Source organism: Rhinatrema bivittatum, chromosome 7 (assembly GCF_901001135.1).
Source record: "Rhinatrema bivittatum chromosome 7, aRhiBiv1.1, whole genome shotgun sequence".
In the NCBI taxonomy this organism is placed as follows: Eukaryota; Metazoa; Chordata; class Amphibia; order Gymnophiona; family Rhinatrematidae; genus Rhinatrema; species Rhinatrema bivittatum.
The window spans coordinates 261,421,491-261,447,969 of record NC_042621.1 but is presented as its reverse complement, the minus strand read 5'-3'; the positions used below and the strand labels follow the sequence as shown (position 1 = coordinate 261,447,969).

General features: G+C 44.6%; 1 protein-coding gene across 7 annotated transcripts; it reads right to left on the bottom strand.

Annotated features, from left to right (window-relative positions):
- Positions 1-26,468, bottom strand: MORN4 (MORN repeat containing 4). Of its 7 annotated transcripts, none has more exons than XM_029610147.1 (5): positions 18,351-18,482; positions 5,600-5,682; positions 5,106-5,220; positions 3,153-3,262; positions 1-1,262 (listed from the first exon to the last, which is right to left on the bottom strand). In XM_029610147.1, the coding sequence occupies exons 1-5, from the start codon at positions 18,353-18,355 to the stop codon at positions 1,114-1,116; spliced, it is 462 nt and encodes a 153-aa protein (XP_029466007.1). In that variant the 5' UTR covers positions 18,356-18,482; the 3' UTR covers positions 1-1,113. The 7 variants fall into 7 exon arrangements, with proteins under 7 accessions (XP_029466007.1, XP_029466013.1, XP_029466011.1 ...); XM_029610153.1 differs by lacking the exon at positions 18,351-18,482 and adding an exon at positions 26,274-26,468 and having other exon boundaries at positions 2-1,262; XM_029610151.1 differs by lacking the exon at positions 18,351-18,482 and adding an exon at positions 17,585-17,730 and having other exon boundaries at positions 3-1,262.
- Positions 26,469-26,479: the final 11 nt, after the last annotated feature.

Sequence of the window (26,479 nt, the reverse complement as noted above, 5' to 3'; positions counted from 1 at the left end):
TGCTGGAAGGGAGACACAACCCAGTGGTCTGGACTGATCCTGGTACGTACAGGGAACTAATCTCCTATTGTAACAGCACCCACTTAGATGACAAGCTCTTTGGGGCAGGGACTTAATGTACCCAAATCCTTGTAATGCTGTAAACTTGCCTTAATCATTTGGAAAGGAGGGCTAAAAATCCTAAAAGTAATTCTGTGCGCCCTGTAACAAAACTGCATTGCTACTAACGCTCACAGATCTTTTGCAGGGATCCTCTCTTAGCTAGAGACAGATATGCAAATAAAACAGTCAACTGCATGCAGAACGAGGGTTTCAAGTATATTCAGTGGGCAGAGGCAGTTATCTCCCACCATTCTCCCAGATCCTTACCAGTATAACCAGGGAAATACACCCCTGGGCAAGGCCCAAGCTGTTTTTTTTTTTTTTTTGGGTAGCACTTTCAGCTTCTGTGTAAGTAGCACAGATGGCAGTATTTCATAATATTAAAAACAAAAAAAACCAAACCCCCAAACCACACATTTCTGCCCAACAAGATACCTGCTATACCATGGAGAAATCCATCCAAATCATCCCTCACACACACATACAGCAAAAACCAAATTTAAAAACCTCAAACTCTTAATATATTAAAATTACTCTAAACAAATTGATAGGGTATGAAGTCACTGGTGAATATCTTCTGTATGGATATATTAACTTTTCAAGTATGTTATTTCTGCTTATTTAGTAAAGAAAGTAAGATGAAAAAAAAAATTATTTTAAGGCAAGCTAAAAAAATAAATAAATAACCCCCCCCCAACCCAACTCAGCTCCTCTGCGGGCCAAGGAATAGATCCTTGTGTTTTCCTTTAAAGAGCTGCAGCGGGGTGAGGGCTGCACATGGGAGGGAAGGATGGGTAAGAAGAGGAGGAAGCTGGCACCTGGTCTGTAATCAGCAATGCACCGTTTTGCTAGTTTATGGGGTGGGAGGGGAAAGGCATCTTGTTCCACTGCTTAATCCAGCAAGCAGTGTAACAAAAAAAAAACCCCAAAAAACACTGCCCTAGTTGCGCAAGAGACTGAGGGCATTCACATTAATCACAGCCAGGGCCCTTCTGTTAACCAGGATAACGATTACGTCAGAAGATTGTAGGCAGACTTGGATGCACTCAGTGCCCTCTGAATTGTCGATTGACACTTCTCCCTCTTCAGCAATCTGTTGTTTTCAAACAGACCCTCGTTCTTGGGGATCCCATGAGAACCATCCGGAAAGGTCAGCAGACCTGGGGGAAAAAAAAAAAAAAATTATAAAAGCAGGGCGGTGAGTATGAGCCAGTCTGGTTTGGCATATAAAGTTCATGCAACAAAAATCTTAAAGTTTAAAAAGAAAATGACATTGTATTTTACAACTTTTCCTGGGACTACAAAGCTTGTAAAACATGCATGGGACCAGTTTTTGTATACACAGTCCAGTTGACAGTAACTAACGGGCCGATACAGTACAGTGCGCTCCGGAGCACACTGTTAGCCGGCATTTGGACGCGCTAGCTTTACCCTTATTCAGTAAGGGGTAATAGCACGTCCAAAACACGCGTCCAATCCCCCGAACCTAATAGCGCCTGCAACATGCAAATGCATGTTGATGGCCCTATTAGGTATTCCCATGCGATTCAGAAAGCAAAATGTGCAGCCAAGCTGCACATTTTGCTTTCAGAAATTAGCGCCTACCCAAAAGGTAGGCGCTAATTTCTCCAGGGACCGGGAAAGTGCACAGAAAAGCAGTAAAAACTGCTTTTCTGTGCACCCTCCGACTTATATCATGGCGATATTAAGTCGGAGTTACCCAAAGTTAAAGTAAAAAAAAATAAATTTTTAAATGGGCCCGCAGCTGGCGGGTCAAAAACTGGACACTCAATTTTGCCGGCATCCGGTTTCCGAACCCGTGGCTGTCAGCGGGCTCGAGAACAGACGCCGGCAAAATTGAGCGTCTGCTGTCAAACCCGCTGACAGCCACCACTTCTGTCAAAAAAAAAAAAAAAAAAAAAGAGGCGCTAGGGATGCGGTAGTGTCCCTAGTAGAGATGTGAATCGGAACTGAAATCAGACCCGATTCTGGTTCCGATTCACATCTCTAGTCCCTAGTGCCTCTTTTTACCACCGGGCCTAATTTTAATAAATTAAAATACTGAATCGCGCGCATAGGAGAGTGGCCTGTGTGCGCGCACTCTCCCGCGTTTTTACTGTATTGGCCAGATAGAGTGATTAGCTGGGTAGATATATAATATGTTACATGTCAAAGGGTATTTGCACGTCATGTTTCATTACAGGGACATTGTATTTTTGTATGACGCTGAATATTTTGTGCAATAATAAATTGTAACAATAATTTAATACCTATACATTTTCAAAATGTTTTTTATACAACATACGAGACGTATCCTAATCATCTCAAAGCTGTTACTGCTGCAGAAAGGGGCTTCCACAAGTATCGAGTCAAGGGCTGTGAAGACTCATGCAATCAAGACTGTTTCTTTAATTCTTCATTAACTTTGCACTATTTCTATACATGTTCTTTCAGGATGAAAATGTAGAATATTTTGTGTAAATCAGTGAAACTCCTACCTTTCAATGCATTTTCATTTGTATATTTTTAGACAGCAAAAAAGTGAAAAACATGCAAAGGCATGAAGACTTTTGTAAGGCGCTGTAACATTATGGGGCTTCCTTGTATCACATAAGGGACTATAAAAGAAACATTGCAGTGCTTGGGAATTTAGTGAAAAGAAGTCTATAGAACACAATCAGGAAACTGGGATGGGATTTAAAGAATCGCTTAGCATAAACACTTGCCACAGATTGCTCAGCCACTGGAAGAGAGAGCACAGAGGTCTTGCTACCAGCCCTCATACATAAGCGGGCTGAGTCACTCTTGTTAAATGCTAACAAATCCATGTCAGAAACCCTTTGCACAGATCTGCACATAAGTAAATAGTATGTGGCTCAGCCAAACATGTATCTGTCCCCTTTGTGCTATCTACTTGTCACACATGGTCAGCTATGGAAGAGACAGGTTTTGCTATATTAAATAAAAAAAAAAAATTCACATCTAAGCATCTTAAGAGATGCAGAGTGTGTGTGTTCTAAACACAGACGTTGAGAAAGACCACAGCTTACCGTAACCTTCCACCCGACCACTTTTAAACTCTCCTTCAAATTTCATATTGTCGTAACGAGTGAAGACTCCAGCACCTTGGAACTTACCCTGGACAAACTCCCCTTCATATCTGCAGACAAGAAACTCCATACAGCAAGACGAGCTAAAATATGCCCAGCCCACCCCAATGTTTCAGAGCATGAGACCGTTACATGGGGGGGGGGGGGGGGGACGGACACACTCCTCTCTTTTCCCCAACCTAGAGTTTTCTTCCAAAAGAGCTCTGTAGGGTGTCAGACTTCATCATAGAAGTACACACCATTCTGGTGACCATATGAGTCAACTCTCAAAAATTCAGAGAGAGGTCTGGGCCTGAGATACCAGAGTTTCACCCATGTTGTGCTCACAGGGAAAATATTAAGGAGGTCCATATTCAGCTACTAGCTAGCTAGCAAAGTTAGTTGGATAAGTTTCTCTCTTTTAGCCAGGATATTCAGTGGCACGAGCACAGGCTGAACATATCTGGCTAGCTAAGATAGCTGGGTAAGTTTATCCATCTAATTGTAGGACCGCTCTTTGGCTGACCTAAGATGTTATCCAGCTACGTTAGTTGGATAACGTTGAAAAATTGGGTTATCCAGCTAACTTGGCCAGATAATGCTGCTCTGCTGTAGAACACCCTTGACATAGCCAAATAACTTTAGCAGGCTGGCTAAGTGCCAAAACGTAGCTGGACAAACTTTCTGAACATGGGCCCTCCAAGTCAACCTGGCCCATGAAATCAAAGTTATAGAATGGAGAGCAGCAACTAAGAATTGTGGAGGTTGATTTTCCAAAGATCTATCCAGCTATCTTTGGAAGTTACGCATACAAATCTGTTTTCAAAAAATGTTCCCACATAAGAGGTGGGTGTTGGAGGCATTCCAAGGGTAAGTAAAAACCTTTAGCCCGACAATGCTGATATTCAGCACTATCCAGCTAAAAATAGCCTGACGAGTCTGGTCAGGGTGAAGGGCAGGCCCAAGGGTGCCCTGGTAACACTGTCTAGGTATATTCAGTGCATTTTACCTAGATAAGTGCCGCTGAATATCTGGCTCTGTATTTTTGGAACAGATGCATTTTGAAAACACATGCACTTTATATCTTAACACTGAGACAGCACCAGAATATTTATGCAGAGGGGGGAAAAAAAAAATACTTGAAAATAGTCCTGATCTAGCTAGTAAAGGATTGGACTTCAGGCTTCCTGGGCCAGTGAGTCAGCCTTGAGGCTTGGGACTGCAACGAAACAGATTGAGAATCTGAACCTGGGTCTCAGTGTAACAGGCTGGTCAGGCCTGGGTGTGCTGCTGCAGACCCAGGAGAGAGGGGAAAGGTGACTGCTGCTATAGGGGCAGTACTTGCCAGCCTGAGGGGTGTGCCCCAGAGAAGGTGCCCCTCCAGGCTTTATTGGGGGGGCAGTGAGGGTTACCAGGGCCACCCTGGCAGCCCACTTGTGCAGGTGGTGAAGAATTAAAAAGAATAAAAAGCATTTAAAAATAAAGAAAAAGATAGACACACACACACACACACACACTTGCTGAGAACTGTCCAGATATACCTCAGCAGCAGCAAGCTATGTAACTGGCTCCTTCCTTGATTTTTTGCAATATACAGCTTTGTATTTTAAAGAGCTTTTAGTGTAAATATGTATTTGATGTTAGTGAGTTGTTCATCTTATTCTTTATTATTTGTCTTGATTTTATGATTATGGATGTTTTAAGATGCAAACCGCTCTGGGGTATGGCAGAGAATGGTATATAAATGCCAATGAAGATAACTATGGACCTGCCCTTTTTCACTGCTTCAAAAAGATGGAGCAGGGAGTGGCAAACGAGACGAGAACTAGCACACGTTCATTCTCCCATGCAGATTTCAGAAAACAAGCCTAAAGTCTGCGGAGCCGAAGTTGCTGTTGTCCAGAAAACACCAACCTTGAACCATCTGGGAAGGTCAACACCCCACAGCCACTGAACAGTCCATTCTCAAACTGTCCTACGTAGATGCTCCCGTCTGCAAAGGATAACTGGCCCACGCCGTGCCTGCGGCCTGGGGAATAAAGAGGGAAAGTTATGATACTTATTCCAAAGATCCCGGTTTGGTTTTGCAGTTTCCTTCCGAGATAAAGACAGCTTCAGATACTGGTTCAGCCTATTACCAGATTTCCATCTTATCACACAACATAGTCTCTATTGCATGCTGCAAAATTCTCCAGTGCAACCTGTTACTGCGCTAGCTTATGTTTTATTTAAACCGCTCTGATAGTTTTGCTTATAGCATTGCATACCTAATCTTAAAAAGGTTACATCATGAAAAGTACCGCAGCTTGCATAAGGCTCCATCACGAAACAATTCTATATGTAAGAGGCTGAATGCAAAAAAAACCCCAAACCCAAAAAAACATGCCACTCACCTTCCTTCCACTCACCATCATACTCTTCCCCACTGGAATAGGTGAAGGAGCCCTTGATCAAGGTCATGATTTCAAGGTCAGGCAGAGGAGAATGCCAGCTGCAAGAACACAACCAGGAGAATAAACTTGGGTCTCTACAGTATCTTGCATCCAAAGAGGATCTCAGCGCCCCTCTGCATTAATATGCAAACGGCCACTTCTGGGATGTCAAAGCAACTTCTCCAATACAAGGAAAGCACTTGACAGTCTCTGAAGGGGGAAATCAGTCCTGCTAGTTATTGGAAAGTGAATTAAGAAAAAAAAACAAAACAAAAAACACAAAGCAGCAGAATTAGCTAGATTCTTCAAAATATTCATATGCTGGTTTGTCTGCTAACTTTTATAGGTCTGGTCTTATCCCAATGTCTCCTTTCTATTCTAATATTTGTATATGGCCCTTTTATAATGAAAAAAGACACCAGTTTAAAAAAAAAATCTGACAGTTCATATTTCATCTGGGCACATTACATGTCTACTTTCCATGTGTCACTGTGATGCCTGCATAGGCTTTAGTAAGGATCAGAACCTCAATTAACATAAGAACATAAGATATGCCATACTGGGTCAGACCAAAGTTCAAAAGTCCAGTATCTTGTTTCCAACAGTGATCAATCCAGGTCACAAATACCTGTCAGGATCCCAAAAGGCTGATAAGATGCCATGCTGCTTCTCCCCGGGACAAGCAGTGGATTTTCCCAAGTCCATCTCAATAATGGCTTATAGACGTTTCTTCCAGGAACTTGTCCAAACCTTTTTTTTTTAATCCAGCAATACTAACAGCTTTTATGGCAACAAATTCCAGAATTCAACTATGCATGGAGTAAAAAAATATTTTCCATTTGTTTTAAATGTACTATTTAGTATTGTGTCCCCTTCCCAGTCTTCATACTTTTTGAAAGAGTAAACTGATTAACATTTACTTGTTCCATTCCACTCATTTTATAAACTTCTATCATATCCCCGCTCATCTGTCTTCTCCAAGCTGAACAGCCCTAACCTATTCAGCCTTTCCTCATAGGGGAGCTGTTCCATCCCCTTTATCATTTTGGTTGCACTTCTCTGTACCTTCTCCATCGCAAATATATCTTTGAGATGCGGCGACCAGAATTGTACATAGTATTCAAGGTGTGGTCTCACCAATGAGCGATGTAGAGGCATTATGACATTTTCCATTTTATTCACCATTCCCTTCCTAATAATTCCTAACATTGTTTGCTTTTTTGACTGCTGCAGCACATTGAGCCGAAGATTTTAAAGTATTATCCACCATGATGCCTAGATCTTTTTCCTGTATGGTAACTCCTAATATGGAACCTAACATCATGTAACTATAGCATCTTTTCAGAATAGGTTCCCCCTTCCCCAAAATGCTGCTAAGTTTCTAACACTAAAGCTCTCTTCCCTGCACAGAGACTCTGGAAAAGAAAACTGGTTCTTACCTGCTAATTTTCGTTCCTGGTTTTTGCCTCTCCTCCAGCAGATGGAGACAGAGAAGTTTTGACTGACTCTGCCCTATATCCTGAGGTGCCACCTACAGTCCGTCAGTATTACACTGTATCAAAGCAGAACAATTAAGACCAACAAACAATTAACAATTTTACCCCCTCATGGATAGGGGGATGAGAAACCCTGCAACGCCAAACATCCTGCTCAAGAACCCTAAGTGGGAGCAGAACCCGTTATAAAACTTTGAAATCTAGTCTGCAGAGAAGACCAAAAGGAGTACTCTCAGTTATCCCATTTCTGAAATGGGCGGGACTCTGGATTGATCCGTGGTACTACAGGAACGAAAATTAGCAGGTAAGAACAAAAAAAAATGTTCCTTTCCCTGTACGTACCCGGATCAGTCCAGACTTCTGGGATGTACCAGAGCTTCCCTACGCGGGGTGGGACCTTGAGAGTCCCGCTTGAAACACACCTTCCCCAAACCCTGCAGAGCCTGGGGCCTGGACATCCAACCAGTAATGCCTAGCAAAGGTATGCAAAGACTTCCAAGTAGCCACCCTACAAATCTCTTGCGGTGAAACTTGCTGACACTCCGCCCACGAGGCTGCCTGTGATCGGGTAGAATGCACCCGAAGACAGACTGGAACTGGCCGGCCATGAACCAGGTACGCTGAACCAATTGCCTCTTTCAACCAGCGGATGATAGTAGCCCTAGACACCTTATGCCCCCTTCTGGGGCCACTCCACAGCACAAAAAGATGATCCGACAGGCGGCAGCTATTTGTAATTTCCAAGTAATGCAACAGAATCCACCGCACATCCAGCTTCCTCAGATCTCTAGACTGGGGATCAGAGCAGTCCAAGTCTGGAAAGGATGGGAGTTCCACCGACTGATTCAAATGAAAGGAGGATACCATCTTTGGGAGAAAAGAAGGAAGGAACTGTCCTCAAAGAGACTCCCGTATCCGTAATTTTTAAAAAGTGTTCCCTGCAGGATAAAGCTTGAAGCTCTGACACCCGCCGAGCTGAAGAAATAGCCATGAGAAAAACCACCTTTACCGTCACCCTCTTCAGAGGCTCAAAAGGCGCCGCACACAGAGCTTTGAGAACCAAAGGTTCCACGAAGGACAAGGATTGCAGACCGGAGGATGCAAATGTTTTGCGACTCCGAGAAAATGCACCATGTCCGGATGTGCGGCTAAGGCTACACCTTGTATCTTACCACGTAAACAACTGAGGGCCGCTACCTGCACCCTTAGAGAGCTGCAAGATAAGCCTTGAGCCAGGCCGGCTTGTAAGAAGAAGGACAAGATATCAGCAAGCAAAGCCCGAATAGGCTCCACCTTGTACTCTATGCACCAAGACTCAAAAATCCCCCACACTCTGACATAGGCCAGGGAGGTAGAGGTTTTCTCTTGAACGCAAAAGGGTCGCCACCACCGCGTCTGAATAACCTTTGCTCTTCAGTCGTTGCCTCTCAAAAGCCATGCCGCTAGACAAAAGCGATCTGCCTCTTCCAAACAAATGGGCCCCTGACGTAGAAGATTTGGGAGCCCCCAAAACCTCAGAGGTCCATCCACCACTAGGTTGACTAGATCTGCAAACCATGGACGTCTCGGCCATTCCAGTGCCACCAGGATCACCTCTGCCGGGTGAGTTTCTATGCGCTGCAGCACCCTGCCAACCAAAGGCCAAAGTGGAAACATACAGTAGGACGTTCCTTGGCCAGGCGAGAACGAGGGAATCCACCCCCTTCGCTCCTGACTCCCGGTGCTGACTGAAGAAGTGAGGGGCCTTGGCAGTTTGAAACATCGCCATCAAATCCACATTCAGTCTGGAACACCTGTTGCAGAGAGCTCCCACTTCCCAGGATCGAGCCAGCTTGAACATTGTTGACCCCGGCGATGAGAGAGGCTGTAATGCTGACTAGGTGCTGCTCCGCCCAGCTTATCAACTGTCAAGCTTCGATCGCCACCAGCCGATGCTTGGTTCCTCCTTGGCGATTGATATAAGCCACTGCTGTCGCATTGTCCGACAAAACCCTGACAGACATCCCTTGCAGCACCGGAAGAAGAGCCTGTAGCGCTAACCTCACTGCCCTGGTCTCCAAACGATTGATTCACCACAGGGATTCCTTCACTGGCCATTGGCCCTGCATCGTCCTCCCCTGACAAACCGCTCCCCAGCCGGAGAGACTGGCGTCTGTGGTGACCACCGTCCAAGAGGGAACGTCCAAGTCTACACTCCGGAGTAAATTGTCCGAGAGGAGCCACCAATCAAGGCTGGAATGTGCAGAGTCTGTAAGAGGAAGTGGAAGATGAAATTGCTTGGACACCGGGTTCCAACGGGAAAGCAATGATGACTGAAGAGGTCTCATATGAGCAAAGGCCCATGGGACTAGCTCCAAGGTGGAAGCCATCGAGCCGAAGACCTGCAAGTAGTCCCAGACCCTGGGGAGACGCTTGACCAACAAGGCCCGAACTTGCCCCTGCAGCTTGATGATCCGCTTCTTGGTGAAGAAAACCTTGCCTAGCCGTGTGTCGAACAGGGCTCCCAGGAACTCCAAGGAATGGAAGGGAACCAGGTGGCTCTTGGCCAGATTGACTATCCAACCTAGCGACCTCAGGATTTGAAGAATCCGGTGCACCGCAGAGCAACAGAGAGACTCAGACTTCGCCCGAATCAGTCAGTCGTCCAGATACGGATGAACTAAGAATCCCTCGTTCTGGAGTTGCACTGCCACCACAACCATTACCTTGGTAAAAGGTTCTGGGTGCCATGGCGAGCCTGAAAGGCAGAGCGGAAAACTGAAAATGATCCCCCAGGATGGAAAACCTCAGGAATTTCTGGTGGTTGGCCAGGATTCATATGTATAACTACTCTTCGGTCAGATCCAACGATGCTAGGAATTCTCCCTTGTGCACTGAAGCAGTTACCAACCGCAGGGTCTCCATCCGAAACCACGGAACTCGAAGACACCTGTTGACCCTCTTTAAATCGAGGATGGGTCAGAACATGCCCTCTTTCTTGGGCACCACGAAGTAAATGGAATAGAGGCCCTTCCGCAGAAGGAACTGTTACAATGGCTCAGAGCTAGAGTAGGTGCTGTAATGTGTCCCGCACTACCTGACGCTTCTCCTCGTACGAGCATGGGGAAACGAGAAAGTGGTCTCGAAGGCGCCAAGCAAAATCTAAGGCGTAGCAATGTCTTATTACATTGAGGACTCACTGGCCCGAAGTTAACTTGGTCCACTCCTCAAAACCGAGCCAACCTGCCTCCTACTACTGGAACAGAGGAATGGACTGGCCTTGCCTCATTGGGAGGACTTAACTCCTCCCACAGTTTGGGGAATACCAGTTCTATCAATACACTACCCCCGAAAGGACTGGGACCAGTACTGTTGTCTGCCAGAGTTCTGCCTAGACGAGGAACCCAACAACCGGAAAGACCGGAATCTCCGATTCCCATGGAAACGTGAGCAAGGAGGAAAGGAACATCTCGTCCTGGGTCTATCCGCCGGTAGCAGATGGACCTTGTTCTCCCCGAAGGATTGAATCATGTCTTCTAAATCCTTCCCGAAGAGTAGTTTGCCCTTGAAAGACAGAGAGCCCAACTGAGCCTTGGAGGAGACATTGGCAGACCAGGTCCTCAACCAGAGGAGTCTGCGGGCAAAGACTGCTGAAACCATAGATCTGGCTGAAGTCCGTAGCAGATCATAAAGGGCATCCGCACTGTAAGCCACCGCAGCCTTCCTCCGAGAGAGACGTGCTACTCTGCAATTGCTGTATCCAGTGAAGACATGCCCTCAAGGAAAAACTACTACAAATATCTTCTTGAGCTGGACCTCGAGCTTACGATCTTGGAGATCCATGAGAGCTGTTGCGCTCGTCACCGGGATGGTGGTCTTCTTGGTGACTGCTGACATCACTGCATCTATCTTGGAAACCCGTAGGAGGTCTAGCACTTCTTCTGGTAGCAGGTACAGCTTATGCATCACTTTGACTTTCAAACCTAAATCAGGAGTGTCCCACTCCCAAAACAGGTCAGTGATGAAAAGATGAAAAGGGAAGGACCGGGTCGGACCTCGGAGACCCACCATGACTGGATCAATAGCCCCCATCCGAGAGTCCTCATGAGGGATGTCAATGCCCATTTCCTCCAGAACTGCGGGAATAAGCAGGCCTAGCTTGTCCTTTCGGAAGAGGTGTACCACCTTAGGGTCACCCCTTCAACTACGTGGGGACCGTGATTGTGAGAATTATGGTCCTGGTTGCCCTCATGGTCTGCCCCCTGCAGTGACTTGCTCCTCTGTTCCTGTTCCTCCAGCTCCAAAACTTCAGAGGAGTCTCCTGCTGGATGGGACGGCGCGGTCTGCAGGGGGCGCTTAACTTTTGCAACACCATCCCCCTCCGGAGGCCTGGGTCTTAGTGGCCTGGACCCCCGCTTTGGCCAATTGTTGAGCTGACTGGGAGAGAGAGCTTCCTCCCGAATGCCTCTTAGCTATCTTCCTGGCTTTGAAAGCCTTATGAAGCAGCAGAACAAAGTCGGAGAAAAACAAGGAGGAGGAGGAGTCCGAAGCCCCCCTGGAGCTCTCCTTTGCCGAGAATGCTAAGTCCTCCGTCAGCCCGCCCTTCCCCTCCCTGGAGGCTGCTTGCTGCGGGGATAAGGGAGGAGGGGAAAATCCCTTCCCCCTCCGCTGTACGCTCAGCAGTGCAAAAAGCCGACAAAATGGCATCCATTCCCGTGCTGAGTGGGAACAGATCAGGAGAAGTGTGCCATGGCCAACTGAGCCTCCCAGCACGTCCTCAAACCACCACACCCGGCGGCTTCTGAAGTGCCCACCTCTGTGGAGGCAGGCGCAGCATAGATCATTGTGCGAAATCCACACGCACAGCATTTAAAAGCTAAGAAACGCCGGGGGACCGGCAGAGGCTAGGGAGAAAGAAAAAAAAAAAAAAAAGACAGTGACTTTCCACAGTCAGTGTTGGGGTGGGGGGGGGGGGGGGTTGGAGAATCAGGCCCAGCAGTAAGAAAACAAAGTGTTTGATTTTATTATTTTTTTCCAAACCTGAACCGAAAGGAACATCGGGTCCTGTTCCCAACAGGGTGAGTGAACCGGACTCCCCAGTATCACCCCGAGCGCTTCTCAGTGTAGGGCAGCAGGGTCCCCGACCCCCAGCTCCACCAGCCTCAAATACCAGAGGGGATAGTCCCACCAGGACCTGCCAACCCCCTGGGAGGCTCAGGAAACTTCTGTCTTTAAAAAAAAAGTTCCAAAGGGAAATAGTTTATAGTTCTTTTTTTTTTTTTTCAAACTATCTACAGACTGTAGGATTTTGCACCTCCACCATCTGCTGGAGACAAAGAAATACTGACAGACTGTAGGTGGTACCTCAGGGTATAGGGCAGAGTCAGTCAAAACTTCTATCTCCATCTGCTGGAGGGGAGGCAAAACCCAGGAGTCTGGACTGATCCGGGTATGTACAGGGAACTCTGCCTACCTCTGGGGTCTTGTGTGTAGAACAGGGAGCATTTCAGAGAATGCCATCCTGGATTTCAGCTTTCTACCTAAAAACCTAAATTTGGCTTCCAGAACCTCCCTCCCACATTTCCTACATGTATGACAGCCGGCTCCTCCCCAGCACCGTCTAAAATCCTATCTAGGTAACACATGAGAGCCGCCTACTTTGCACCACATAGGCAAGTTACCAAGCGATCCTCATGTCCACCAGCCACCCAGCTAATTCCTAATGATCGAATCACCAACTATGACAGCCATCCTAACCCCTACCCTCCTGGAGACCCATTCTTGGTGGGAGAGGATAAGACATCACCTGGAGAGCAGGTTCTAGATATAGGATTGTTTCCTGCTACACCAAATTGATGCTTTCCCATCTAGTTGACCTTGCTTCTCCAAGGCAATATAGAGGAAGTGGCTATTATGACCCTGAAGGTCTGCTCTATATACCTCTGTCTGCCTCAGCTCCTCCAGGTCTGCCACTCTAGCCTCTAGAGATCAGATTCATTATCTAACAGCCAGGTGCTCTTTGCACTGGGCACAACGTACAACCTTTCACCAACTGGTTGATAATCATACATGTAGCACTTGGTCCAAAAGACTGGAACCTCTCCATCTCACTGCTGGACTACTATCTGTATCTTAATATTGTTGTATTTTTAGTTAAATTTAGACTGCTAAGAAAAGTAGGGATGTGTAAACTAAAGTTCTTTAAGTTTATGTGGTGTATTTAATGTTAATTTGGCAAAGGCCTGCAAGAGAAGAGTTACAGTAATTTACTGATAAGGGCTGGGTCACTCCCTTGTTTTAAATAAATCCATTGATTTTTTTTTGTGTGAAAATGTCTCGTTATCTCATTTAAGAGGACAGTCTATTAATCAAAGAATCTGCTTAGGGGTGGGAGGGAGAGAGACATGTAGAATTTTTTTATTACAATTTTATTAAAATTGCCTAAGCCAAGGCATTAGGCGATTTACAGAAAAAACGAATATAAATACAAAAAAATTCAAAACAAATAAAAGACCACCTCTCTTTTCTTTTCATCAGGCACACACAAGATTACCTACCCGTTGTGTGCTTTATTAAAAACAAAACAAAAAAAAACAAACTAATGATTAGTTTACTCCATAATTTCACTCTCCCCCAATCTTTAAGTTCCAAAATTACCTAGTAAAGCAATATTTACAGATCCTCTTCAGCTACCAGCAAAATCTTCTGCTCTCAATACTCCCTCAGGATTCACATAACATCTAATCACATCAGGACTACATCCACTCCTTTTCTGTGTATCTGATCACCTGCAACTTTCCTTACTCTTGATCTTTAGTAACACACATGTTTTATTTATTTCTCAACAAGGGGCTCTAACTAGCTCTTCTTCACGCTGGGGGAGATTGCTTTTGATGCTCATAAAACATAAAGGGCTCCAAAAGAGTCATCTTTAGCACATCACAGAGCAAACCCCTCCCAAGTCCATTCACTAGCCATAACAAAGTGAATCTGCTGTATTCTAGCAGGCTGCTTCAGGTTTCAAGTGCATTTTCAATTTAAAAGTTAAGGTATCAGACTTGCTAGTCTCAAATACAGTCTAAAAACATGATCCGAGATTCCATGCTGTACATCCCATTCAATATTAATGAATGGAACACTGGGGAGATCGTTAAAAGAATCTCAAGTTAGCTATTAACATACAGAAGAACAGAACCTTTGGTAAATGCTTACTGAGACAAGCTATGCCCATACTGGCAGCATTGGATCTCATCTTAACTCCTTCATGAAATTTCTTGGTAAAAACAAACACATCCTTGGTTTTTTTTTTTAAGAAACCATTTCCTTTCCTTGGAAGTCAAAGGAAGTGAATAAAGACCACAAATAAACATACATTAGGCCACTCCTCTCACACAGAATGCTTAGCATAAAGCTATTCTCACTGTAACCTAAGAAAGGTTCAGAGAATAGCTTCACATGAAACCTTTCATCAAAAATAAGTTTTAATGAAAAATATTTTGATGTCTTTTTTAATGCTGACAAAGACTACACTGACTGTTGCACAAATGAACCATTTCATTAGCCAAATTGGATAAAGTAGCACACAAATCCACTTGAATGCAAGGAAATAAAAGGCCAGGTTCAATTCACACAGATGAAGTAACACCACAGAAAAGACCAAGGCAACCTCCCTGGGAGGTGACCTTATGATCAGGACAATTAAAGGAAAAGTTAACATGCCAAGCAAGCAATGTACTAAATTTGTCCAATAAAAAAGGCATCATCATATTTTTTTTGTTTCTATTTGCAAACCTTTAATTCTGATTTTCTAGATTGGCAGAAATATCCATAATACCATAAGGGGCCAATTCAATAAATTTTGCGGAAAGCGGGCGCCGACCCTGTGGTGGCTGCCAGTTATGAAGACAGACACCTGTAAACTTTTCATTACTGGCAGATGGCCGGTTATGAAAACCGATGCCGAGTTTACCGGCGTCTGTCTTCATAACTCGGCGGTCTGCCGAGGTATTTTTTTTTTTTTTATTGAAGAAGTACTGAAAAGCAGTTTTTTCTGCTTTTCTGTACTTCTACGTGCGCTCAGCTATTGATGCCTGCTCCAGGCAGGCGTTAATATCTAAGCGATAAATGTGCGTCTGAGACGCACATTTATTTTTTTGAATGCGGAGTGAATGAGTAATAGCCTCATTCACGTGCATTTGCATGTGATGAGCGCTAACTCATTCACTCCGCGTCGGACACGGATTAAATAAGTGCTAATCCTATTGCATTAGGGGGTGGATTAGTGCCTATTTAACCTGCGTCCGACAGCGCATTAAACAGTGTGCTCATGTGAGCGCACTGTATTGCATCGGCCCCTAAGTCTGCTAGCAAGTCCATATACTTCAAATACCTCTCTCTTTATCCAGGTCTGAATCTTAACAGAACCAAACTTAAAGTCACTTTCGGGGCGATACAGTAAAGTCCGCAGGAGAACGGGCAAACGCCCGCTCTCCCATGTGCGCGATTCACTATGCAAATTAGGCCCGGCGGTAAAAACAGGTTAAAGGAGGCGCTAGAGACACTAGCACGTCCCTAGCGCCTCCTTTTGGACCGGCGGCTGTCAGCGGGTTTGACAGCCGATGCTCAATTTTGCCAGCGTCTGTTCTCGAGCCCGCTGACAGCCACGGGTTCGGAAACCGGCAAAATTGAGCGTCCTGTTTTTAACCTGCGGGCCGACTTCAAATTTGTTTTCCACTTTTGGTAACTTTCGGGACCCTCAGACTTAATATCGCCATGATATTAAGTCGGAGGGTGCACAGAAAAGCAGTTTTTACTAATTTCTGAAAACAAAATGTGCGGCTTTGCTGCACATTTTGTTTTCTGAATCGCGCGGGAATACCTAATAGGGCCATCAACATGCATTTGCATGTTGCGGGCGCTATTAGGTTCGGGGGGGGGGGGGGGGGTTTGACGCGAGTTTTCGGCCCCTTACTGAATAAGGGGTAACGCTAGCGCGTTGAAAACGCGCATCCAATAGAGGGTTAACAGTGCGCTCTGTCGAAGCGCACTGTACTGTATCGGCCCGTTTCTTAGAATAACTTAGCCTGCTACCAGGGCAAAATATTCCTCTGTATAGTACATGTGTTTGATATAAAATATTTGGCTCCAAACATGAATGCACAGCCTTAAAATAAGCAGCATTGTGCAAAGAACGCAATTACATGCTGGCATGGTGGAAAATCAAACTTGATTTCCTCTGCCTCTCTGTGCCAACATGAGCAATAGTTTACAGCCTCCCTCTGAATGAACATGGTAATTAAATGGTGCGATTTGATATCCTTAGCAAGGAGCAGTGCTGTAAATGCAAAGCTTTGCACAGGCATGCATACAAGAGTTCAAGGATTTACAGATTTCTTTTCAAACATTTTTACCAAAAAATATAAAACCAAACAAGTTTCTCTTTAGAAGCTCTAGTTTAGGATGTTTGAAAGAAAGCAGAGTGCAGAAGAGTTTAAATGATGCAGAGTTAAAAGTCTTTTGGTCTGTAGCCTTCCAAGAATCATGGATCATCTGCTGGAAGCAGCTGAATAGATTAAGTAGTGTGGCTGCTCTATCAGCCCACTTGAAAATATACAGAAATACAAGGAGAATAAACAAAAAAAATATGCAAGGTGAATATTAGCTCTGAGAGTTAATATTCTTCTTCATGTCAAAATAGAATGGACAGAGGCCATTTACCAGGAAAATATAACTAAATCATAAAAGGCATTCATTTATATTTCCTGCTAAGCGCATCTTTTACCCATTCTATTCTGAGGAAGAATAAAGGTAATAGTCACCTTACATTTTTCTGTGTTTTTTAAAACTATTTCTGTACATTCAAATACCAGCTTTCAACAAGTATTCAGTTAGTCCATTAAAAAGGTGTCACTTTATATATATTTTACCTTTATTTTCGAACCCAATAGATGTAATTCAAGTCTAGACTGCAAGTCCCCAGTCGCCTCTTCCCCACATCGCAACCGTAGGCCACTTCCCCACTCCCTGTAGACAACTCGTCTCCAGATCCTTCATCTGCAAACGGGCACCAGCACTCAGGCCCAGTCTTTCCCCCCCCCGATACATCAGGCACAATCAGCACCCTCCCATGGAAAAGCTTTCAAAGTAGGCTGCGGCGTTCAAGCCGGGAGAGACATGAGCTCATCGCATTCCTACCCCCTCCCCCCCGGGCACACGCGAATCCTGCACAGCTCCTCCTTATTTCATCACAGAGCGCTTCCAGGCGGCCCGGATCAACTTGATGTCCCAGGGAGGCGCGAGGAGCGGCTCCCGCGCGACAGGAGGCCTGGCACGCACGCTAACCAGCTCCGGCATGGAGCCCGGCGCGCGCACGCGCACTCTCCCAGCCCCCCCCCCTGCCGCTGCCCACCACCGAAGTCTCATCTTGCACAGGGAATGCGCGGCGAGTCCCGAGAGCAAAGCAGAGGACTGACGCCTCCTTCCTTACCTGACTGGGCCGAGCAGCGGCAGTTAAAGGCGACACAGCCGCCACACCCCCATTCACCGTCCCTGGCTAGCTGCAACAGACCCGGCCGGCAACGGCAAGCACGCCTCACAGCCCTCATTTCCTGCCAGGAAGAGTCCAGCCGTAAGCCATCTCCGGATTGGCAGTCCTGCAGCGCTGCTAATTGGCCAGTACTCTCTCGCTGTCAGATCTGGCTGCTTCATTATTGGTTGGTATGATCTATCCCTCCACCCACCTATTTTTTTTTTTTTTTTTAATTATCCTGCTTCTGAGTGACCTATCAGACAATAGAAAAGCTGCTATGAAGAAGATTGGACGAAGTAATAAACCTAAAGATAGGGCTGATAAATCTACGAATATCTAAGTAGCTTTCATTAGTGGGAAGAAAGATATTTACCAGCAGTGCTAGCTAGAGTGACCAATACTATTTCGTTGGTCATTGAGGCATGAGGATCGGGTCATGTACCAGTAAGTGTGACTATAACTATCAACGGTATAAAAGGAAATTACCCATCCATGGATTTGGGAGAGAATATCCAGGGTCGATGCTAGCGTTTTTGCTGTCCCCCCCCCCCCCTCATTGTGTTTTGTTTTTTAATACCGAATTTTTGTTTTCACAATAACCAACACGTAATAGAAACCGTCAGTCTCACACTGTCTCATACCCACTTTTCCCTGCTGAAAAAAGCCTTGCGCCCTCGGACAATCCAAACTTTCAAAATGGACACATCCCCTGAACATATCTTACCCCATCCACAGGTCCAAAACACCTAAATTGTGCAGAAGTGATCCCCAGGTACTCCTACCAGTACATAAAAATGGCACCAGCTGGGTACTGTAGCATGCATTGTTGTAGTGCTATCCAGAAAACCCTGCAAAAAAAAAAAAAATATATATATGGTATTATGCCTATTGTAATGTGTGTACTTGTGGATTTAGCCTTCTTAAAGCCCAGAGTAAACTGAATGACAATGATATAGTAAACTTCCTATACCAAAAACTATCAGCACTGAAACAGGAACAACCCTATCTATGAAAAAGCAACATTGCAGATATTATACCAGGCCCTAAAACACCTCCTTTAGGAATGCAGAACAAACTAGGCTTTACAAATCCCTACACAGAAACTACATGCTAGCAGAATATGCCACCTCGGAATCAGATGCCGAACACAGACAGACCCCTCACCAAATACAGAATTAAGAGCCCATAAAGAATAAATAGAAATGGATAGATAGAGAATGAACTGGAAACTGCAACAAACCAGACCATTTTTGCAATGCAGCAATGGAAAAACAAACATTCCTCAAATCAAAGAATAAAATCAAGAAATATAAGTCTAAACTATACTAATAAAAAGAACATTGCCAAAGAGCTGACAAATAGATCATCCAATAATTAAGAAAGCATATAAAAAGTTTATAATTTTTCAAAGCAGCAATAAAATATTTCAGAATAGCAGAGACATCAAATGCCCAATAATTAAAACTAATAATAGAAAAATCCCCCATACCTGAAAAAATGTGATATTTATTAATTTTATTTATTAAAGGCTTTTATATACCGACTTTCTTGATACAAATCAAATCAACTCTGTTTACATCGAACTAAGCAGTAAATATAATTAACCAATCAACAAGAGATAATTAATTCAAGGAGCATAAAAGTTACATTATAACAAGGATGCCTTAACTGGGAGTAGGAAATAAAGAGAGGGTGAACGAAAATAAATAAATACTATATACAAAAGAGGGGGGCAAGGAGCAGACCTCTTAATAGTTAGTATGCATGAAATGTGGATTATTTGTTTACATAAGTGAGTGATGGAACAATACTAGATCAGGCAATGGGGTTTGTAGTGGGGAAGGCTTGGCTGAACAGCCATGTCTTTAGTTTCTTTTTAAAAGTTAGTAGACAGGTCTCCAGTCTGAGGTCCGGAGGCATGGCGTTCCAGATGGAAGGGCCTGTGGTAGAGAATGACTGGTGTCTGATGTTTGAGTGGTGCACTAATTTGATTGGAGGAACATGTAAGGATCCCTTGTAGGCATCTCTTAAGGGTCTGGCCGTCGAGTGCAATCTGAGAGGATGAAGCAGATCAAGAGGGGTCTGTTGGTGGATATTTTTATGAATGATTGTGAATGATTTATGAAGGATCCTGAAGTTTACTGGGAGCCAATGAAGGTCTTTTAGAATGGGAGAGATATGCTCTCTCCGATTGGTATTCGTCAAAATTCTCGCCGCTGCATTTTGAAGCACCTGGAGAGGTTTAATAGTAGAGGCTGGGAGACCATGCAAAATGGAATTGCAATAATCAATCTTGGAGAACAGAATAGCTTGGAGGACGGATCTAAAATCATAATGGAATAGGAGCGGTTTGAGTTTTTTTTGAGTACTTGTAGCTTGTAGAAGCACTCCTTTGTGGTATGTTTTATAAAATGCTTTAGGTTCAGGTGACTGTCAATTAAGACTCCAAGATCTCTAGCATGGGATATTTGTGTAATAGCTTGCGATTGGTGAAGGATGGGATTGCCTTCTGGAGTAATTAGCAAAAGTTCGGTTTTGGAAGTGTTGAGCACAAGATTGAGGCTTGATAGGTGATGGTTGATCGTTTGCAGGTGAGAGTTCCATAACCTGAGTGTTGAGTCCAGTGAGTTTGATATGGGGATTAAAATTTGAACGTCATCTGCGTTTATATAGAATTTGAGTTTGAGGTTTGAGAGTAGGTGACAGAGAGGGAGTATGTAAATGTTAAACAGGGTGGGTGATAAGGAGGAGCCCTGGGGGACTCCAAATGGTGCATTAGTATGAGGTGATTCCTTGTTTTTGATTTTTACCTTATAGCCTCTATTGCTAAGGAAGGATTCGAACCATCTAAGGGCTGAACCTGCAATTCCTATGTCTGAAAGCCGGTTAAGAAGGATATTATGGTATACAGTATCGAAATCTGCGGAGATGTCGAGGAGAGCTAAGAGAAACGACTATCCTTGAGCTTGTCACCTTGTCAAGGTGATATCCTGTCACCTTGAGCTTGTCGTGAATTAATGAAGAAGGCACAAACGTTTCTTCACATACACAGACAACTCAGGCAGGCTCCCAGTTACATAAATATACACACACCCCAGGCACACTCCCATTCACACAATACACACCCCCTACCCATCTCGGGCACACTCCCATTCATGCAATACACCCCACCTCACCTAACCCAGGCAAGCTCCCATTCATGCAATATACACACACACACACACACACACAACCCAGGCAAGCTCCCATTCATGTAATATATACACACACACACACACACACACAACCCAAGCAAGCTCCCATTCATGCAACACATGCACACACACAACCCAGGCAAGCTCCCATTCATGCAATATATTTATTTATTTATTTAACTTCTTTTACTATACCGATACTCAAGGCCAGGTCTTATCGTACCGGTTTACAATAGAACAGGGGGAAACCAATTAACATCTAGGTAGAAAGTAAAGTTACATTAAACAGGGAGCGTAAAAACATGGGAGATGGAAGACAGGACAGATTTTAAACTATAACAACTGGAGAGTGATAAATATAATCAACAAAAACTATGTTAGTGATACATACACACACACACACACAACCCAAGCACGCTCCCATTCATGCAACACACGCACACACACAACCCAGGCAGGCTCCCATTCATGCAATATACACACACACACACACACACACACCCCAGGCACACTTCCATTCACACAAATACACATGCACACAAAACCCAGGCAGGCAGGCCTCTATTCACACAAACACAGACACATTGCTTCCTTTCCTCTTTTTACAGGACTCCCCGCCTCACTCAAAACTTCTGCACCTGTTCCTTTTTTCCCCCTCTTCCAACTGATTCCTCTGCAAAATAAGTCCCCTACAGGCTTAAATAGGCCTGAAAGCAATTCTGCCTACCCTGCTGATACAGTCCCTTCTGTTCTCTGCCGGCACCAGTGGCAGAGAGCAGGAACTAGCAAATCAAAACAAGCTGCTCAGAGGTGTTCCGTAAGGCCACTCTGCACACCTCTGCTTGATGCAGGAGCCATGGCTTCGGGGAGGCTCAGGGAAATCAGAAAAAAAAAATGCTGGCTTCAGTGGCAGATGGGAGAAGGGGGAGGGACATGCCCTCCAAGACATTTTTCATAAGAACATAAGAACATGCCATACTGGGACAGACCAAGGGTCCATCAAACCCAATATCCTGTTTCCAACAGAGGCCAAACCAGGCCACAAGAACCTGGCAGGTACCTTAACATTAGATACATCACAAGCTACTATTGCTTACTAATTACCGTAATAGCAGTTTATGGATTTTTCCTCTAGGAAACTTATCCAAACCTTTTTTAAACCCAGTTACACTGTTATAACCATGTCTTCTCGCAATGAATTCCAGAACTTAACTATGCGCTGAGTGAAAAAGAATTGTCTTCGATTTGTTTTAAATAAGCTACTTGCTAACTTCATGGAGTGCCCCACCCCCGGTCCTTCTAGTATCTGAGAGAGTAAATAACCGATTTACAGTAACTTGTTCAAGTCCTTTCTTGATTTTGTAGACTTCTATCATATCCCCCCTCAGTCTTCTCTTCTCCAAACTGAACAGTCCAAACTTCTTTAGTCTTTCCTCATAGGGCAGCCGATCCATGCCCCTTATTTTGGTCACCATTCTCTGCACTTTCTCCAGTGAAGCTATATCCTTTTTGAGATGCAGTGACCAGAATTGCACACAGTATTCAAGGTCCACCATGACTCTGTGCTTCTACTAATAGTATAGAGCTCTGCTCTTCAGTACATCGGCCAAGCAGGACTCCTGAGGACGAGGATGCCATGAATCTGCCTGCTTCCACTAACACCAACCCCCCCCTCCCTGGGTGTTTTACACCTGGTTGTGCTGGCCCTGAGAATATCCCTGCATAGACATTGATTTCTGAGGCCTTTAATGCACCTAATTAAAATTTTTGGATAATCTTTGATCACTCATGTACTTGCCCCTACTCTGATCTTGTCTGCAAGACATCAACATTTAATAAATGTTAGAATAAACTCATTTTTTTTGCCATCGTGAAGGCTCCCTTGAAATGCAGTGGCCTGGATGCTGTGAAAAAGTGGCATTTTTACTCAAAAAGGGGATTGTGACAGCTACTACTGAACAGCTGGTTCTGCACCTCAGTCTTTGTGGGAGCCAAATCTTAAACTTAGACAATTTTAACATCTAAGTAATAACTGCGTTTTGTTTTAAATTAGTGATTTGAAGAAGACACACTGAGGGTCAGCAGAATTAAATATTACCAAGTTGACTTCTCAAAACTATCAATTTGCCTGTTTTTTATTCTCTTTCCTGTTAAGATCTTTCTTTTTTGTCCTGAGTTATTGTATTTAATATTATGTGTATATATAATACATTCTATTTTAAATTTTTCACTGTTTTGTAAAAATCACCTTCCTTTCGTTATTCATATCTGTTCTTGATAGTCCCTGCTTGAGGTCTATCAGGACAGCAGTTTCCTGATTTATTACTTAGTTTCCTATTGATGGATGTGGGTATGAATACAAATATTTTAAAGCTTAAACACTAATCTATCCAGAAATGAAATAGAAATAGGAAAGATCTTAAGTTTTTTCTTGTCATGCAAACTGAATGGTCTAATTTCTTGCCATTATTAGTGCTTTTACGTGGATTTTGGTTTGAAAGGCTAGTTCAAAAACTTTAGCTTCCTATTCAAACAAGTTTCCTGATCCAGGTCTGCTTGAAAGAAGCTGCTTGATGTAGCTTCACTTCTCACTACAATAGCAAACAGTTTTCTCTGTGTTTTGACAGAGTACTGTCTATAGAACACTGCTCTAATGGAGTTAAAAAGAACACATTCATTTCCCTTAACTGGTAGGCCTCCCCTCAAATCATGCTGCCCTGCATAGTCCATAGTAACATATACTGTAGTAGGAGATAACAATAGAAAGAGACCCATCCAGTCTACCCATTTTTTTTCTCTTTACAGTGCTTTAGCTGCCAGCTGAAGAACCTTGACTGCTTGTAGGATCTCGCTCCCTGCCATCCTGGATAAATGACCATACAAAATCCCATCTTCAATCCAACACCCAGCATCCTCCCATTCCCATCATGATTTACCACATGTTTTGTCTGGAGGGGCTCTGAAGGATGATTTGTATGTATGTATTTCATTTTTAGCATTTTTTTTTACACCAAATTTAGAGCCAAGAGAGGAGGATTCCTTCCCCAGAGAGCTCATCTATCCAGGTGTGCAACATTGTGCTAATGGGAGAGACTGAATTTTTTATTTATATTTTTTTGCTCTTGGACTATTTACTGAACTATTTGTTGCATGAATCCTTGGCGTACACCTGTGGATTTTGCTTGCCTGCTATTAGTGATCAGTAAAGACTTTTTGGACTATAACTCTGGGGTGCAGTATGGTGTTTTTAAGAGTGACTGGCCTGGTGTGCAGAAGAATCCCAGAGATGACAGAAAATGCCAAGGGCCTTGAAAAATCAACTCTCCCACCCTGGGAAAAACCTGAGAGGCATGGGTATTGCTCTAGGCATGACCTGCCCACTGAGCCCTCTATGGCTGTGTTCAGATCAGGGCAGGGGCTACATGTACAAAGCTGTGAGCAACAAATGCATCATTTTCCCAGTCAGAGTTCACTGTTGAGCTTATAGCACCATTTCCTCTAAGGTGCACGTGTGCGCAGCTTCGCAGCATTCTTTTTATTGGCTGCACTCGCTACACCTCACTCCATGCAGGAGGAGCAGTGGGAGCCTATCCCAGGGCTGCCGACTGCGCTGTTGAATCTGTACTGCCATGGGGGAACAACTTCAAAACTCATGGGCAGCACTTCCTGCTCACTCAAGATCAGCAGCGAGTAGGGCAAATGAGTTTTGAAATTGCTCCGTACTGGCACAAATTCATTGGCAGGACTTGTCCTTAAATTAGGATGGAGGAGCAAAAAGGGGCAATGGCTCTGGGCCCAGCACTACCATGGTAGCTTCAACCCAAACACTGATTTCTTGTCAGCTTTCCAATGCCCCATCATGGTTGATTTGCCCTGGGCCCCACACCTTCCTAAGGTCAGCCCTGTTCACCAGAGTAGTTGGCAGCTGCAGGACAGGCAACAACTATTCAGCTGGCTACTGACCACTGTGATCCCCATCAGCTTTTGTCATAGTCACTGAACCAATAGCTTTCACTGCTGCACTCCAAGGTCCCAACTGAATAAAAGTTAAGGGGCCACGAGTTCCCCATGTGAAGGCTGCAGACTCCTAGTCCCCTTCAAGGGCCAATACCACTAGCCACCAATTAGAAAAAACCCCAAAATATTTTTTAATCCCTGGTTGTAATGCTGCATAAGGGAGAACAAGATGAAGGGGGACAGGAGAAGGAAGAAATGGATGATGGGGGTATAGATGCTGGGGAAGGGGAGGACGGAGAGGGAGAGGGTACAGGAGCTAAGGAAAAAATGGGGAGAGGTAGGGGTTGGATGCTGGATAAGGGGGAGAACCAAGAGGCAGGGAACTCTGCAAGAGGAGGCAGTGGCAGATGTTGGGGATGGGGTTATGTGGCAGGGGAGAGGATTTCTAGGAATGTAGATGCTGGGAGAGAGGGGAATAGGAGGCAGGAAGACAGATCCTGGAGAGATGTAGTTAGCAGAACATAAATGCTGGGGAAGGATGCTGGAAGAAGGAGGAGGGAAGGAGACACTTGGGGGCCGATGCAATATTGGCACCTGGAAAACAGGCACACATGATTGAGTGCCCGCTCTCTTGACACACAACAATGCACCTCTCCAGGCACCCGATGTAATATGCAAATAGGCTGCCGTGGTTAAAAGGAGGCAGACGGGGAAATTATGTGCCTCAAGTGCTTCCTCAGCAGTGGGCACCCAGGAGAGGCAGCTGTCAGTGGGTTAGGAAAACAGACACAATTTTACGAGCATCCATTTTTCTAACCTGTGCACAACCACAGGTTAGGAAAAGGAACACTTGTTAACTGAGCATCCCTTTTCCTAACCTGACCATCAGCACACTCTTTTTAAAAAAAAACAACTTTATTTGACAGTTCTCCTTTTTGTGTTCCTCCAACTCTTAACAGCAGGCGTTAAACTCTATGCAAAGTAGTACTAGAGAAATAGAAACAGAAATGCATTTCTTTCGGTGCTAAGCAAAATACAAAGATCAGAGATGAGCATTTCCCAAAGCTGACAGAGAAAAATCAAGGATGTCTCACAAAAGAATTAGCAAGAAAAGCTATAATCTCAGGAGAAAGAGGAGAAACAGCCATTATGGCAGCCTTCCACGAGGTCAGAAATGAAACCTAACCATGGACAATAGGACCAACACCAAAACCTGAAATATGTTCCGAATGCTGTACTTTCGGGCTTCGTGCATCTAACGAAGTGGACTTTGTCCGCGAAAGCTCATGCCACAAAAAACTGGCTAGTCTATAAAATGCCGTTTGTCATTTTTACTTTACCGTTTCTGATTTCCCCCCTTTTCTATTCTTATTATTTTAATTATTCAGTATATTGCTTTGGCAACCTGTAAAATTGTCATGCCAATAAAGTTATCTACATCTCTTTTTTTCAGCTTCTTTTTTTCTTCCCTTCCTTTTTCTGGTTTCCACGCTTACCATGCCCCGCATATCCCTCCTTTCTTCTTGACCCCTCTCCCCAGCTTCTCTTTCTTCCCATCGCAAGCCTCCGCTTCAAGGCTGGCACCCAGCGGCCTGGGCGGGGGCACTGGGTACACAGCAGCACCATCCCACGCCTTGGCACTATGCTGCTTTTTGACAGAATGGGGCGTGGCCTCGCCTACTCACGCACGCGCCCCAGCCTT

What these genes read in the sequence shown, in the direction of transcription:
- MORN4 (XM_029610146.1), bottom strand. An exon ending in TGATGGTGAGTGGAAGGAAG is followed by an intron (nt 5,221 to 5,584) that starts GTGAGTGGCATG and finishes TTTATTCCCCAG; the next exon opens with GCCGCAGGCACGGCGTGGGC. An exon ending in ACCTTCCCAGATGGTTCAAG is followed by an intron (nt 3,263 to 5,105) that starts GTTGGTGTTTTC and finishes TCTTGTCTGCAG; the next exon opens with ATATGAAGGGGAGTTTGTCC.